General features: G+C 38.9%; 1 protein-coding gene across 2 annotated transcripts in view; it reads right to left on the minus strand.

The window, feature by feature from the left end:
* JAG2 (jagged canonical Notch ligand 2) overlaps positions 1–17,644 on the minus strand; it is a 95,594-nt gene that overhangs the window by 3,359 nt on the left and 74,591 nt on the right. For both annotated transcript variants that reach the window (XM_037901086.2, XM_043548777.1), the window contains 12 exons: positions 16,966–17,130; positions 16,172–16,285; positions 13,905–14,018; positions 13,326–13,439; positions 12,221–12,337; positions 11,062–11,089; positions 9,680–9,765; positions 6,994–7,107; positions 6,685–6,800; positions 3,994–4,242; positions 3,369–3,500; positions 2,137–2,293 (listed from right to left, as the gene is read on the minus strand). In XM_037901086.2, coding sequence (XP_037757014.2) covers positions 2,137–2,293; positions 3,369–3,500; positions 3,994–4,242; positions 6,685–6,800; positions 6,994–7,107; positions 9,680–9,765; positions 11,062–11,089; positions 12,221–12,337; positions 13,326–13,439; positions 13,905–14,018; positions 16,172–16,285; positions 16,966–17,130 — 1,506 coding nt within the window. The remainder of the gene's footprint in view (positions 1–2,136; positions 2,294–3,368; positions 3,501–3,993; positions 4,243–6,684; positions 6,801–6,993; positions 7,108–9,679; positions 9,766–11,061; positions 11,090–12,220; positions 12,338–13,325; positions 13,440–13,904; positions 14,019–16,171; positions 16,286–16,965; positions 17,131–17,644) is intronic.

A 17,644-nucleotide genomic window follows, 5' to 3' on the forward strand; every position in this document is an offset into this window, starting at 1 on the left:
GGGAATGATCATGAAAGATTCTAGTCATATCCTATGCCAGCCAACACTGTGCAGTCTGACTGTGTAGCAGGAATACCATGCAGTTGCCTTAGATAAACTTAAGATCAGGAAGAATTAAGTCAACAGCCTATGGGTGAGCGTTCTCCAGGATAACTGTTATACGGCCATGGTACCTAGCTACACCAAGATCTGGAGCACACCTCCTTCTCAAACAAATGCCAAAGAGATGGATTTGCATATTTGTCCTGACTTTTCCAAGAAAGAAAAAAATTGTTCAGAAGTTTTTTTGGACAAGCTATTTTCTTATATAGAAGTCTCAGTTTATTGTGAATGAGGCAGACAATGAGGAGGGTTTGCGAATCTGCCCTGCATATCAGATTATCAAATGCAGCTTAGCCATTAAGACCGGAGGGCTGAGTCAACTTGGAATGCAGAGGGCCCAAATTATATTTCATCCATTTGGAGAACGACAGACTTCTACAGAGTTTTACTTCTTTTCCCTCTGTGACAGAGGAACTAAGTCACCACTGCTGTGCTGTCAGATTCAGTTAGATGGTGGCTGAAGGCAGAATACTTTATGGAGAGGAGGGCCATTCCCACCAACTTCACTGCCAAGAGGATATTAAGCTTGCGTTCTCATGGTAACCAGACTTTCTCCCTCCACCAGACCAATGTGGAGTCATCACTTAAGTAGGTTTGTGCCAATGGTCACCTGAAAACAAGAGGTCTTGGAAGGAGTCCCCATTCAGGTAGGTGACTCTGTTCCATCACCAACCATGGGATGGTCTGTCTGCTTAGATCTCAAAGTGTATGAGAGGTAGATGAAGTGTTTAGCTCAGAATCTCCTACCTCAAAAAGATGTTCCTTATCATCCCGTATAGACCTTATGATTCAGATAGCCATGGACAGAGATATTGGCCTTCAGAGGCAGTTGAGAATGAAGAATGGGATACTGTTGCCAAGTTAACTTTAAAGTAGGCCAGCTAAAGACCATGAACAGCAATATTTAATCTGTAGATTCCATGTGTGTTCTTAGGAAGAGATGGAGCAATCAGGAGCACATTGCACCAACCATTTTAAGGATGGGAGAGAGTATTTGATGAGCCTCCTATAGTTAGACTGGCTTCATCCTCTGGAGAAGTGGGAGACTAAGTAATCCCATTCCCCAAGAATGACTCTCCTGGTGGCAGGAGATATGAGAGCCTGGGCTCAGAGTCTGGAACCAATTCTACCTCCTCTAGAGAATTCCTGTCCAAGAAAGAGATGAAGATTTTTTTTTTGCCTTAGAGGACTTGGGGAATATGTGAGGAAAAATGTGTCAAATTTCTTGAAGGATGAAACATATCCCCTTCCCTACCCCAACAGTGAAAGCAAGGAGGCCATACATGTGACTGACCAAGACTGTTGGTAGGAGGACTCCTTGGATGAGATCTTGGAGAAGTTAGAAAGAGACTGGGTAAATCTCCTGTCACCGTAAGGCTCCCATTCTGGGATTCCTGGTTAGAGAAAAAAAAGAGTCCACTAGGGATTTTTCCACAACTGCTTCCTGTATGTCTCTTGTGCTGGGAGGGACTGCTGGTGTGTAACACCTAGCGTACAGATGTTCTGCACCTGCTCTGGCCTCACATACGCTTAGGGCTGTATTGTCAAGTGAAGGATCTATTCAGCTGTGCCATATCCCTAGAGGCAGAGAACCACAATACGAACCGAATGGATATGGAGAGCAATGACTGATTATATCAGGCCAGATGTTAGGAAGCGATGAGTATCTAACTCCTATGGAAGTGACTAGGCATTGAGGATGCTCAGCACCCTGCAAGGTTGCTCATACCATGACCTTTTCTGATCCTCGGATAGAGACATGGAAAGTTATACCATATGTTCCACTGGTATCCTTTTCCCTGTTTAGTTATCTAGAACAAGCTGGGGGGTGGGTGGGAAAAAGAGAGGCAATTCAGTATGCCATTAAATGACACATTTGTTATGAGGCAGGAAACTGGGATCCTACTACAAAAAAGCAGAGAGAGGGTGACAAAACAGCTTCATGATTGACTGCTACTGCCCTCCTGGCAGGACAGAGGAAGATAGCATCAGAGCACTGAGTATACTTAAAACACTAATGTATCTTCAACTTACCAGATGATGAATGCCCAACAACTATGGTCTCTACTTTGACTTCAGTAACTGCCAGCATAACAGTGCTGTTTTGCCGTTTGGTGATTGCATTTACTATTGTATTAGCAGCGTTCTGTATTAGACTGTTATCTTGCTCATCTTGGTGTGGGATAAAAGACTAAGAGGGGAAAAATGGCAAAAGTCATTTTTATAATTCCAGATCTGTACTTCTCTATATCAATGATTAATCTTAATTTAAATTAGCCATACAGATTGATAGTTACACTGAAAGCAGTTTAGAACATCCTAATTTACTATTTCCACAGGGTGGCTGGTTCAGTTTGAAGTAGTATGCAAATATTAGGACAATACTATTCTCTAAATCTGCCACATGGCAGAAAGACACTGTCCCCTGCTATATGTCAAGTAGAGGCAGCAGACCTCTATGTTGCTTATACCACGGAGCCAAACTTAGTCATAGTGTAAAGGGTTTCAAGATTATCTCGATATGAGCTTGCACTAGTGACATAATCCATTATATTTAAACTGTGCAGGTCCCCCTACTTGCATCATAGCTCAGCATGCTCTTTACGGGAGCTGGTAAGCAAAGATAGCCTAGCTCAGACTATCTGTCTGATACCACACCTTCCGGCTGGATGTACTGTCCTACTACCTAAAAGCAACTTACAAAAGATCCTGCCCAAACTCCCTTACAAGGAGCCAAATAGTTCAGCAGGATTTGAGTCAACCATCACTTAGCAGACTCATATCCCTGACAGATCTCCCTTCACTAATGTTTTCAGTGTTTCCTCTGAGCATCCTGGAGGCTGAAGTTCTCTTTGCCCACAGTAAATGTACAGCAGTCATAAAAGCTTCTTTACTCGGCAGATGTGCCCCACCAATAACTTTTTTCCCCTCAAGGGCAGCTCAGTGTCTCTGCTGAGATTGTCAATCGTGCCAGATTGTTTTTGTGATTTGGGCCACTGTAGACTAGTAATTGTATTGAACTTATTTCAAATAGACAACTTCACATAAACAATAAGATGATGGCAATTTTCTGCCACTGTGAGAACAAAATTTTTCAATACAGATCCATGAGGTAATAAACAATTCTAGTCAAAAATATAGTCAAACTTAATACGGATACTGGTATCTGTGTTGGATGTAAGTGTGTTTCATTTATTCTTCCCAGGTTCAATCTAACTAGACAAACAATTTTCATGTTTAGTTCAGGAGAACAGTCTAGTACTTACAATAGCAACTTCCACGGCATTCTCTGTGGAGTATGATAGATCACACAATACTATCAAAGTCCTGTCCCTAGAAACAGTCCGAGTGGCTGGTAAATATCGAATTTCAGAGCAAATGTTTTCAATGGTAGTGCCCTATTAGAAGTAAGATAAATCATATCGTTTAGTGCAAGTTAAAAATTGTATTTAAAAAGACTACTGGTGCATACAGCTTTATCAACAATTTATTTTACGTAGTTATATAAATTCTGGCAAAAACAAGCGTGGGACAGATTCTCTGGTCTGCTCCAGCAATATCTGGACCGGACCAAACCAGAACAGTTTGAACAGCATATACTGGTAATACTTACCCAGTTTTGTAGATATGTTAAAGGAGAAATATTAAAATAAGCCTTATGTAGCTCTCTAAATTACAGTGTTTTTTTTATTTTTGCACTGTGGCTGAATGACAACATATTGGAGCAAAGTTCTCATAGTACAGCTACAGACATATGATAAAAAAAGTTTTGTAAACAGAGGGCAGTAACAGAAATTGATAAAAAGCATGTTTTATATGCACCTACACAGGGTATACACGAGAATCCAGTGTTTCTATGCTATTGGGCAAGTGTAACAATTTTGTTCTCACCTGGGGTACCTTGTCTCTGTTAAAAATTAAAGTAATTCTGGCACAATTATTGTCTAAATATCCAGAACTAGGCGGACACTTGATATTAACAGGTAGAGGCTCCGATGTGCTGCATTCTCCCCAGTTGGTGCAAGGAGGTTGAAAACATTTGATATACATTATTTCTTGGCATTCTTGACCAATAGGACACCAATTGTTTGCATGATCCTGATGTTTTTGTAATAAACATGGTTTACTCCCACACCACACCTAGAAATTAAAAGGAGATGAAAAATTCAGTTAATTATCATTGATTTGCTACAATTTACAGTAATTACCACTAATCCTCAGAAAATGGTAATGATCAAACTCGACTTTTATTCTTACTGAAAACAAACAGTTATTTCTACAGGTCATATGCTGTAGTTTTAACTACTGTAGCTCTCTTTAATAGTGTGCTTCACATTTAGGTACTCATGATAAAAGCTTGGCCACGTTTTCCTAGTGTGACAATGATCAGTCCATCACCACCACAGCCTTACAAGACTTTTCATACAAAGCACTTAAAATATCATTATCCACATTTTAGGGAAAATTAGGCAGGGAGGCCCAAGGTCATCCAGCACACTAGTGGCAGAGCTGCGATTATTATTTGTATTACTATAGCTCCTAGAACAAGAACCCCATTGTGCTCAGCACGGTACAAACACAGAACAAGGGAGAGAGAGTCCAGACAGTTTACAAACGAACAGATGCAAACAGAACATACAGAGAGGGAAGTGGAAGGAAACAGTGAGACGCTTTTGGTCAGTGTGCTGAGCCTACTGCCCAGCACGCCAGCAGTCTTTGTGGTGTCACATCTTTTCTGTGATGGCTACAAAGAGCTCGAAGGAGGAATTTGAAGGATGATAATAGTTAGTCCTGCAGATATTTTGCAGGTCTCCTCCTAAGCTTAGAATCACAGGATCATAGAATATTAGGGTTGGAAGAGACCTCAGGAGGTCATCTAGTCCAACCCCCTGCTTGAGCTTGAGGAGTGTTCTAGCCACTAGGCCAGGGGTTCTCAACCTTTGTCCTTCTAAGCCTCCCCTCCTGCAACATGCTATAAAAATTCCATGGCCCACCCATGCCACAACAACTGTTTTCCAGTAGATTAAAAGCCAGGGCTGGCATTAGGGGGTTAACAAGCAGAGCAATTGCCCAGAGCCCTGCGAAGAAAAGTTGCTCAGGCTCCAGCTTCAGCCTGGGAGGAAGGGTTCAGGCTTCAGGTTTGGCCTCGAACAGCGGGGCTCAGGATTCTGCTTTCTGTCTGGGGGCCCCAGAGTGTCTAATGTTGGCCCTGCTCTCTGATTTAATTTTGGAAGACACCCTGAAACCCACCCATGGCCCCCCCAGACCCCTCATTGAGAACCACAGCATTGGGGCATGTTACCTCTTCCTGATAACATCTCAGTTAGTCTTAACTTTGGGGTGGGAAGAGACACTCAGGTGAATAAGTACCTCACTAACACACTTTATTCCTCCTTCCTAGGAATGAGTACTATAGGCACACTCTGTTACTGGGTGGTATAGATCACCTCAAGTACAGCTACATTTTAACCGTATACACCTGTCAATGGTGGAACCTAATGTTATACAGATTCTTCTCCTAGGAGCACATATGGTGCCCTTGGAAGTCTAGACTGGATAGTAAGGATGTAGACAGTGTTGTAGCCATGTCAGTCCCAGGATGTTAGAGGTAATATCTTTCACTGGACCAACTTCTACTAAGAGAGACACGCTTTTGAGCTTACACAGAGCTCTTCTTCGGGTAAAAGACATTACCTCACCTGCCTTGTGTCTCTGGATATTAATGGAATAAAATATATGCTTCCTTATGTATGAAAGCCACAAAAACAAGCTGTTTATTTATGGTGATAAATTCCATTTATAGTGCACCTTTGATCACCTCACTTGCACTACACCCACTAGTCTTCACTAGGACTATCAAAATGAGCCACCAAGAAGCTAGTAATCGTCATGTTTTAAAAAAACAGATCAGATCTCAAATTCACATTATAACTATCTGAAAATGATCTAGAAAATCGTAGTTATAACTTCTTTGCCCTTGAGGCATGTGTAGCTGGACAAAGAATATAAAGGCAGCTAGCTTTACTGCTGGACCAATCTGCAAAGTCGTTAGAAATCTTTAAAAAACAAACAAACAAAATAAAACAAAAAAACTTGGTATTTTTTCCTACAAATTTTGTAGGAGTCTATACTGTGGTGTTGTATTACAGATATTATTGGCGCTCATCTGAAATTATCTGTATAACTCACAAGCAGTGAACAACATTGGTACTATTTTTCATAAGCTCTCCAGCTGAAAAGCCAGTGTGTGTTAGCACCATGAGTCCAACTGTGCAGTCCTGAACACAAGCACTGTATTCTAGTGATAGTTTGAAAGCAGCTCAGAAGTTTGGAATGTTCGATATAGCAAAGTAGAGACGAATTAGTGGGCAGATGCACTCAAATTGAATCATGCATCTTTACTACTATTACCTTACCCAATAGGATACATATATTATAGTATATAGTAGGGGTGATGTACATGGGGAAAGAATACAGAAGAAAGGGGACTGAAGACTAATAACTTGCACATGAAGAAATCCAGGTAGAGACATACAGCTAAAAAGGGTGTTTCAGAAGAATATTTATAGGTCTAATCATTACCTTGGTGCAGTCAATATGTCCATCCAAACAGTGGCAGTTGTTGCATTCTTCATCCCATCTGCTGCCATGAGGAAATGACATTCCTTTAAGCCGGCAAGATTTTCCAAAACCAATCACTTAAAAAAAAAAAGTTAAAGTACAGTTAGTCTTTTAAAGCACTGAACTGAAAACTAATTCAGGCCTAAATTAAATTGATTTATCTACAAGAGCGAATAGCACACACAGTAAAAACTATTAGTTATGAAATACTCAGTTGGTTCTTGAGTTAATTTTCTAATAGTTTTAAATTATAAAAAAAAGGAAAGTTACCCTCTTGGCATCTAGGGCCAACTCTCCCAGGAGGACAGGTGCACCTGTAACCATTTATTTCATCTATGCAAGTGGCACCATATGCACAAGGCGAGGACTGGCATTCATCAATGTCTAAACAAAATCAACAAGTAAAATAGTCAGTGGCAAAGATTCAGCATGTTTCATTATATGTCTAATTACAAGCAATCAAAAAGGACAAGATCTGCCATCCTCACTTGTAAGGACTGTTTTGCTATGGGTCTGTGCAAGAGATAATTTGACTTTTGTGCTACATGCAACAGCTGCTTAGTCTCAGCAGTTTGAACCTTCTTAAAATGCATGCCCATTAATGTAGGCATCTGAATTCAAGCACTAAGTAGTAAATTGGCTTGGCTGTGTTTAAAACAAATGGACTTTGTTAGTATAATCTGGCCCATCAAATGATGAAAAGTAACGTTTATGAGTCTAGTCTCTTCCCCATACACCCATGTAACTTCTGTTAATGTCAACAGGAGGGGAAAACAGATCGAGTTAATAGTTTAACACAAAATGAAGCTAATTATCTTACTTTAAAAAGATTTTAAGAATCTCTCTTGCAATCAGAGCAAGAATTTTTGAAAAGAAACTCATACGCTTGGCCATAAAAATCCACCCCTTTAAAAAAAAGGGCAAGGAATCAAATGCACATGTAGATGCACAGGGAAGTGCATTTTTTGTAACACTAAGGAAATTAACAGCTGTCATTTACACAACACATTCTTTAACATCAGAGTATACACAGATACTTAAAGTTGCAAAACCATGAATACTGAGGACAGGTCTACACTATCGGTTAAGTCAATCTAATTTACATCAGGCAGGGGTGTGAACCCCCCTCCCTTCCCAAGCGATGGAAGCTGTGCGCTGTCCACACCAGCGCTATGTCGGCAGGAGATGCTCTCCCGCCAACACAGCTGATGTTTCTCACCGAGGTGGAGTAATCACGCCGATAGGAGAGTGCTCTCCCGTCGGCAGAGCGCGTCTCGCGCTACAACAGCGCAGCTGCATCGGTGTAACTGTGCTGCTGTAGCATAGACTTGCCCTGCGCGTTTTCCTTTCCAATAGCCGTCTTCACAGCCTTTCTCCCTTTCCCAAATCAAACATTTTAAACTTATAAATCAAATTTCTTCCCAAGATTCACCATCATTATACAAGTGAGTGTGGTTTTTAAAGTGGTGGTTTGTAACTGGAAGTGAAAGTGGTATGGAACAGCAACATGACCGTTATCAGCAGAGCTAATGGAAAATGACAAGTGACAGCAGAAGTACATGTAGTTCTCCTGGTCTCTGATGCCCTCCTGGAAGGTCAAGGGAGTGGTTTACCATTCTGTGATAGATTCTTAGCAAAATCCTAGAGTTGGCTGGGGTTTTAGGAGAATACAATAGTACCTACACCAAGCAAATAGAGCAGGTTACCACTCCTTGTTCCTTTCAAAAGGATCCTCGTTAAGTCTATCATTTCACCATATATATGTTGATCAGCATTCACTGTTATCAGTACCACCACTGTCAACCTAATGATTGATTTATGGTTCAATTCTCTTGCTTACTACAGAGTAAATAAGGAAGAGTGCAAATCAGGAATCCTGTAACAGATACAGCTGTAACCATGCTAATAGCTTTATCCCCCACCCCATAACTAGGCCACAAGAGTCTGCTTCAGCCTCTGAGCTAATGGACCTGCTCATGCATTTAGGTACACATGTCCCAGGTTCAGTATCTGCAGAAAAATCCAATTAAGGGCATTGTTATAAGTGGGGTGACATAGTTGCCGAGATAACACTGGACTCATCACTTGACACCGCCTGTTGGGTCATCTAGGAGAGATTAAACCCAGGAACTCTGGGCCTAAAGGCATGAATCTCTATTGTTTGAGCTGAAGGACCAGGTGCACAGGCACAGAGGCAGTCTATATGTGGTCTTGCCACGAAGGGGGACAAAGAGCCACACTATCAGTGTGAGTTACACAGTATTAAAGATTTCGGGGTTTTATTTAAACAAAACTACAAAGTTCATGTTTCAATGTAAGGCTCACGTTCATTCGGTCTTCCATTTTCCCACCTTACAAAACACAGCAGTTAGTTTTTACCGTTCTCATGGTCATTATTGAAAGATAGCACTAAAGAGTCCTTAAGATAAGCTTGCAAATGTGGTGCTACATGTTCCACGTGTTACTCCTTATGCGACTATACTCTGCCCTGATCTTTTTGTTTCAGTTAGCTATGAAATTTCCAAACCATTATGTCGGCAGTAAGAATCCAGAGGGAGAAACACTAAGTTATCACTGCGAAGAAGGCATTCGTTATGGTTTAAGCATAAAAATATGCAAAGTGTTCTCTCTCACTACAAACCTAATGGCAGGAAAGAAAAGGCCAAAAAACAAAACACCTACATAAAATCCAGCAACAGATCTTTTGAGTACAATTTAAGCCAAGTATTTTAGTTGCATTTATCAAATGAATAAAGGGATTCTGTCCCAGACAAAAAGAGCCCATTATTTACAAGGTGAGGATCAGTGTCTATGAATAATTCAGTTAGCTTCTGCTTCATTATTTGGGGTACAGCTGACCTAAGCTTAATGCATGAAATGTCAAAGGGTCAAGATAACAAAGATTTTGGGTCTTGATGGCATGACCTCTCAGTCCTTCAGCCATACAGGTACTTACTAATTCTGCAGTCAGGACCAGCAAACCCGGGAGCACATTCACATCGAAACCAATTCACACCATCTACACAGATGCCTCCATTGTAACTGTAAAAATAATAAACCTATCATTACAGTGAATGCTCTCAGGGTAGATTCACAAGCCTAAAGATAAACAAAAACCCTAGTTCTTTCACATAACAGTCTGTTCAAATGCAAATATCTATTGTCCCTATTCATGGTATTTTCTCACTGTTCAACAATATGGAATTAAAAAATCCTTGCTAATTCATAATATGAGTCTATTTAATAAGCCATATGCATTGTTTTGTTGGTCTCTAATTAAACCTTTGTTAATTAAGCCTTCTGCTTCTGTTTAAAGGGATGATCTGTTCCCACTAAGAGAAAGGATATCTGGGATATTGTTAGATGAGTTATTAAGCAATATAATTTATCTGATAAAACAATATTATAGGAACTGTGGGAAAAAGTATAATTAGGAACATTTATAAAGATATGAACACAGGTCAGGAAAAAAATGCAATGGCTGTGCACAAGATGTAAAATAGAAATTGAAGGTTTTTCCCCCACATTGTTTGGAAGTGTACAAAATGCAGAGATTGGATCAGAAAATGAAAACTTGCAAGATTTGCTTGATGTTTGCTTAACCCAGAAGTCTGCATTTTAAAAACCTTAGATTTTACATAAAAACCAGAAAATTATGGGAGTAGCATTGTTAGTAGCAAAATGTGTTAAGACAATGGACAAAGGAATCTGTATTTGCAGTATCAGAAGAGAATATGTGTATGAATATCCCGCTACTTATCAAATTTCACTAAGACATTTTAGAAGATTCAGAGCCAATATTTGATCTTAAATGGGATATAATTTCTTGTATATATTATAGTAAGAGCTAAGCAAATAATTGTCAATGAATAGTATGGGTGAACTAAAATTTGTGATGGCTACATTCTTCTTTCAGGGAGTATCTTCACATTTTTCATTCAAACTTGATAGCAAATATTTTAATTTTGATCTTAGTTGTGATTCACTACATAAAATGCTATTCTTTTTTTTGACTGGACAAACTTTCAAAAGTACTTCTGGCATGAATACTAACATAAAAGATTTTGAAATTAATTCTTATAAATATTTTCACCAGTGAACTCTAAATTGCTCCATTGTTGCAGAAAGCAAAAACAAAAGAGGGAGCACAAATAAAGCATATTTTGTTAAAAGTTTGAGCAAGAATGTTTAGAATGTTCTCTTTATAAGCCCAGGTCTAATTATGTTTAGAGTACAATTTTGATTCAGTTAAGGATGAATATTTTTAAGAGTAACATATAACAATATGTTCAAGTGCTATGAAAATAAAAGAATGAACAGAAGGTTTGTAGTACTTACCATGGATGGGGGTTGCAGTCATTGGTATCTATAATGGAAGAGTAAATGAACTGTTTGAATTTTAGAATATGTAGCATGCCAATTATAATCTGTAAAACTAAATCTATACTAAAAAACTAAAAACCTAAAGGAAAAAGAGTATAGTAAACCAAAAGAATTTTTAATTTTCATCTGCAATCAAGAAATTGTAATATCGTATAAATATACTAACTACAAAAAGGGTTGTTTTCAGGTGAAACTCCATAAGGTAACAGTAAAATGGTTTAAAATGAGCTTTTACGTACAATATCAGTGACAAATGCTAAAGACTGTATCTGGCCATTTAATTCAGTGACCTTTGAACTCATCTCAGTTGGACAGATCACAACTTCAGAGATTAAAGTGCTGTGGGATAGCAGCTAAACTCAGGAACAGACAGCAAGACTATATTGACAATTACAATGGTATTGGCTATTGCTAATTAAACCAGCCTCTACAGTTTCTTAAAGGAGCACTACTCCTTTGACCTTTCATATGCATGTATGCAATTTACCCAGTTATTTTTTAAACTTTATTGTATTTTACAAAACCTTGCAATTATAAACAAATTCAGAGTTTTTAGGGTTAACACCACCAATATAGTCAACTTTGAACAATCTAATAAAGGCATCATTTCAGAGTTGATTTAAGGTGAAAATGTAGTTCAGAGGCAATGGTTTTTTTATGTTATGTCTTGAGGCAGCAGAAACGCAAGCTTTGCCCCACCTAAACAAATCATCCTGTTGGTACGTCACTAAAAGAGTGAAATGTTATACTAAAGGAAAATAAAAGCCAACCATTTTAGCATTCTTAACAGGATATATAGTTCAGTCTGCTTTTCCACCTGCTACTAGTTTTAGAGACAAATACTCAGAGAAAAAAAAATCTTTGTAAAATTTTGGGAATAAACTTTCAAAGATCATTTCTCCATAGGAAATTAAACATTTATGTTGGCAAAAATTAGGTGCAAAACAAACAAGCTCTCACAGTTCATTAGACAAGCTTTGTCCCCTCTAGCTACCTCCCACCCTGAATGATTCATACATGTTGGCACCTGAACATTAAAAACCTGCTTTGGTTTAATTAACAGCTTTGTACCAGATACTCCTAGTATCTTAGTGGAAAAAAAATGAAGTCTTACTCTGTGTGCATGTACGTCCTTCCCATCCTTCTTTACAGATGCAAGAAAAAGAATCGCCACTGCCAACACACGTTCCCCCATTCATGCAAGGGTTAGGAATACAGCTGCTGTTTTTAGCTTTGATTTAAACAAACAAAACAATTATGTAAAACAGTATCAAAATCTAGATTTCAAACTTCGATCCCCATTTCGGTTGGTTCATAGTAATTGCCATACTGGATCAGCCTCCAGGTCCATCTGGCCAGTACCAGACAATAGAGGGGAAGGTTTGGGAACCTAGAAGTAGGTAGATATAGATTACTATATCTCCTGTGTTAGGTCTGATCCTGATCCCTATTAGTTAGAGATTGCCTTAAGCATGAGGTTTAATATACCTTTCAAATTTTTGTTATGACTATAACTCTGGGTATTCCTGTTATCCACACAAGTGTCCAATCCAAAAGTCTTGCTAGTTTCTTGGCCTCATACTCTTCCTGTGTCAACATCTCAGGACACAGTGTGGTAAATATGAATGCCAAGCTATGATTTAAAATTCTATAACCTAGTTAAACATGAGTATGATATATATGAAATAGAACCAGAGCCAAGTGGAATGACTAAAACTGTGCTGTCTTCATCTAATTTTTCATCTCACATTTCTAGTGGAAGTTTAGTACTCATGAAAACAGTTCTTTAGAAATGGAGATGGACGTCTTCCATTTGTTCACATAACAGGTACCAAAAACAAACAAGAAAAACCCAGGCCCAGGCCCAGCCAACACAGCAATGCAAGCTTCCCCACATTGCTCCCAATGAACTTCTACCATGCTTCTCCATGCCCACTCCATCTTTTCTTTGAAGTCTTATTAGGTAGGAATCATGGTGCGAATTGTAATGCATATTTTATTATATGAACATTCTACTGAATACTGGATAGACGTGACAAAATTCCTGTTCAGGGTCTACATGAAATGAAAGGTATTAAAAACTTATGGTCACTGGCCACTGGGTTGGACTTGAACTAGCCTCTCCCAATTACCAAATATTTGAGAGCTATCTAGAATCCTCTCTGCCTCAACCCATTTTGGACTCTACCACACATCAATGAGTAAAGTTAAAAGCTTACCAATGTTGCAAGTGCTCCCCTTCCATTCTGGAGGACATGAACATCTAAAAGTGTTTCCATCATCATAACATGTTCCTCCATTGCTACAAGTATTGGCATCACACTGATATTCACCTAGGAGCCACAACAAAACAAGAACTAAGCAGCACATCAAGAGTGAATGGAAGTTAAACGAGATATTAACATTTTCTGTGACAGACATTGCAGAGTATGTTTGGATGTAGTTTGATTTCTAATTTTTAGAACAAACTTAATATTTCAATGTAATACCATTAAGAAAGTGCACTGTTCCATTTGCTCTGGTATTATAATGAAATCAAGCAAATGGCAGTTATTGTCTTTCCTCCACTGTTAATTCAACAGCCTAACATGTTGACAAGAGTTTTTGTTTGAACCTTTTAAAAAACACCACCACCACCGTTTTGGACTGGGAAGGAGATTATGAATATAGACTTTGATTCCTCCACAGGTGCGGTCTCAAATCTATTTGAGAAAACTGGTAGTTTCCCCTCCACCCTCTATGGGAGAAAGAATAAAGTATGTGCACAAAAGATGAATATGAACAAAGCAAACACTTACGTGAATGGCAAGTTTTGCCTTTCCAACCATTTTTACATTCACAATAGAAGTCATTCACCAAATCAATACATCGGCCTCCATTGTGACACGGATTAGGGGAACAGTCGTTAAAATCTATTAAAAAAATTCAAAATGCTCAACAAAATGCGGTAGACTAGGATAGAGGAGTTTCTTTTAAAAAAAACATTAGGTATATTGTCTTTTGTGAAGAAATAAAATGTCTCCAGACAGAGACAAGAACTGGTCAGAAGTGCAAAGAAAGCTTCAGACCTTGGCACGAAAACAGTGGCAAAAAGATGACATGAGAATCCAGAGTTTAATACTGAAAACCATGAATTAAAAGAAGCCTTAGATGTTTACATTTTCTTTTAAGAATATTTCAGATTCAAAACTATTTTGGGGAAAGGTACTATACTGACCGATCTGGAGACCGAGCTTTTACTACCCATAGAACAGGTACTGCACTGGCACCGTTAGAGCAAGCTTCCTCACACAAGGCTTGATCCAAAGCCCACTGGAATCATTGGGAAGATTCCAACAGACTTCATGGGGCTCTGGATCAGGCCCATACTGCCCCACCAATGGGCCTCAACCCAGACCTAGAGAGACCATCTCTAAGTGGTGTTTAGCATTTGTTAATTTAAATACTTGGCCCCTCTGATAAATTTTTTGCATGAGATATAAAATCATCAACTGACACCATCAATACTACTTGGGAGTTTTAGAACAGGAAGAGAAGAATGCTTTTTCTGTTGAACTGGGGAAAATTTTTGTAGGCAGAACAATGATCTAAGATGGAATTTAGCCAAGACACCACGTTAACATCTCTTGAAAAAGGACCAAAGGGTTAAAGGCCTTTGTTTCACATCTCATCTGAAAAATGGCACCTGAAATAGCCATGTAAACCTCTAAAACCAAGATTTAGAAATGCTTTTCTAATTCAGAGGGGAGAGAGATCTTCTTTGCAGTAATCCATCCAAGTACTGATCAAATATTACCCTCTTTGCATTCATCAGTCCAAGGTGATAGGAACATAGGCTCTACTCATTCAAGAGGGGAAGTTTTTCCCTCATGGAAGAAGATCTAGATAGGATATAACTTGGTAACAATTGATAGTACATTCTAAAGTCTAGGTTATATTTAAGTTAGTTCTTTCATTCCAAACTCAATTCCATCAGTTGTTATGGTTATGCTTTTTTAAAATATGAGAGTTCAATATTTGCTATATATTTAATCTACAGTATTAGATGACTCAGTGGGTTCTCATTAGTGGGGCAGATGGCATACCTCTGAAGCAGAAGTCCTTGGGGAAAAAAAACTGCTCTGGGGCAGTTACCAGGATACTCCAGTACATCAATTACACATAACTACCCTAGACAGCCTCTGGCCGGCATATTTTCGTTTTTACTCTAATAGTACTTCTGGAGATATCAGTAGGAATATTTATAATCCTATCTTAGAGTTTAATTGAAGAAAACACGAACATCTCTGCGATGCAGACTGTTTGAGCTATTCCATTCTTCCAACCTCTAGCACTTAAGATTTAGTTGTGGTCCAAGTCTGGGCATTAATCTAGATTTCCATCAATACCACCATAAAAGACTGATTCATATCACAGGTTTGTTTGGTTTTTAGTACACCTGGACTATCAGATTGCTTTTGGTATAGTGACAACTGTGTTGCAAGAATGTTCTAAGGACCAGCATATGCTTTCCTCTAACTATTCTGAAAACGTATCAGAGGGGTAGCCACGTTTGCCACTTTTAAAGATCCAGACTAAGAGTCCTGTGGCACCTTATAGACTAAGGGACATATTGGAGCATAAGTTTTCATGGATGAATACCCATTTCGTCAGATGCATGTAGTGGAAATTTCCAGAGGCAGAAATTTCCACTACATGCATCCGACAAAGTGGGTATTTACCCATGAAAGCTTACGCTCCAATACGTCTGTTAGTCTGTAAGGTGCCACAGGACTCTCTGCTGCCTTATTTTGAAAATGTTAATTAACAGGATGAAAAGGTGATAATTACTGAAAGCTTTTACCAAAAAGCACACTACTGCAAAATCAGGTTACATTCACATTTAAAGAACTGCTCCCCTTAGAAGCTGCATTCTTAAAGCCTCTTAAAGAGTCATTTGGCAAGTGGAATAGGAAATGCCACGGTTCTATAGAATGGTCAGAGAAACTCAATTCCAACATTCTTAACTGCAGACTAAATGCCTCAAAAAATGTTATCAAAGCTAGAAATTTTTAGTTGTACCCACTTGTGTCACACAATTCTCCTTCCCAGCCACTTAAGCAGAAACACCTAAATGAATCTACTTCATCAATGCAAGTCCCGCCATTCTTGCAAGGTTTTCCAAGACAGTCATTGATATCTAAAGAGAAAGTCAACACAGGGTTATAATTGGGACTATTTTAATCAGTGAATTAAATGCAGAAGACAGTTTCAGATTCGTGTTAAACATTTTAAAGAGCTAGGTCCCGCAGAGGGTGTGCCAGATTGACAGCTCTGGAACTTATGCGCTCCATTCGTCCATGTAAAATGGGTGCACACGCACACACACTTGTTTTCAAAAATGGTTAATAGTTCTAATCATATTCTCACTGTTGATACTGGGAATTTCCTTCCATCTGGCAAATACTCTAAGTCACTGTACCAAAATGCTAACAGTGCACGGCAGGCTCTCATACACTGCCTCGCCAATATGCCTCAAAACCTGCTCCAAGAAAGTTCAAACTCTACGTCTAATAAATTCATAGCTTCCTGTGGAGGGATTACCCACGAGGGTGCCAGTTGTAATGAAGACACCCATTCCCTAAAATCTGTATTAAAACCACAACTTGTTTTAAAGAGAAAACTGAAATAGTATCATAATGACTAAAAGTCATTACCAAGATGACCCGGCTTTGAACAAGCAACCTAGAAGCGAAGCACTAACATTAACTGTCGATTTTTTAAAGAAAATTTCAAAGCAACGTTCCTTTAATGATTGAAAAAAAAAAAAAATCTCTAAGCCTTCAAGCTCTTTAAAAAGATAGACAGACTTCCACTTACTTTCATGGCAGTACGTTCCAGTAAAACCCCTCTCACAGGCACAAGTAAAATTCCCTCCTGGCTGACTAATGCACCGTCCATGAGGCCCGCAAACATTAGATGAAATGAAACGGATACCTTCCTGTGTAGCATTTGTGAATACTTCTATTGTACAGCTGTCTATTACTAAGAATAAAAAGGTAAATCAGTTACTCTTAACACCATTAGCTATATATAGAAAAGATTGTGCCAACCAAGAACTGTGGCTTTTTTAATCTTAGAGTAGTAAACGCATTGTTCATATCTTATTGGAAGACATTTTATGCACATTCTAAGATTATAACATTAAGTGAAAGTTATCTTGCATTACCCTGCAAGTAATACACAAGATTACAAGCATATTTCCCATTCCCCCAGCCATCATGTACTTGACATGGTCTAACTTCTGCTGGTAACAGACAAACTTTTGAGCCACACACAACTCTTCTGCAGCTCTGTGTGGCTTGAAAGCTTGTCTCTCTCACCAACAGAAGCTGGCCCAATAAAAGATTTTCATCTCACCAACCTTGTTCTCTCTAATAACCTGGGACTGACACTGCTACAGCTACACTGCATACATAGTTTAACTACAGCACTTTGATAAGAGACACTACTCCCTGCCACCCTATAATCCTCTGCATTTTTCTCCCATTGTGTTCTA

This window comes from Chelonia mydas, chromosome 6 (genome assembly GCF_015237465.2).
Source record: "Chelonia mydas isolate rCheMyd1 chromosome 6, rCheMyd1.pri.v2, whole genome shotgun sequence".
Lineage (NCBI taxonomy): Eukaryota > Metazoa > Chordata > Testudines > Cheloniidae > Chelonia > Chelonia mydas.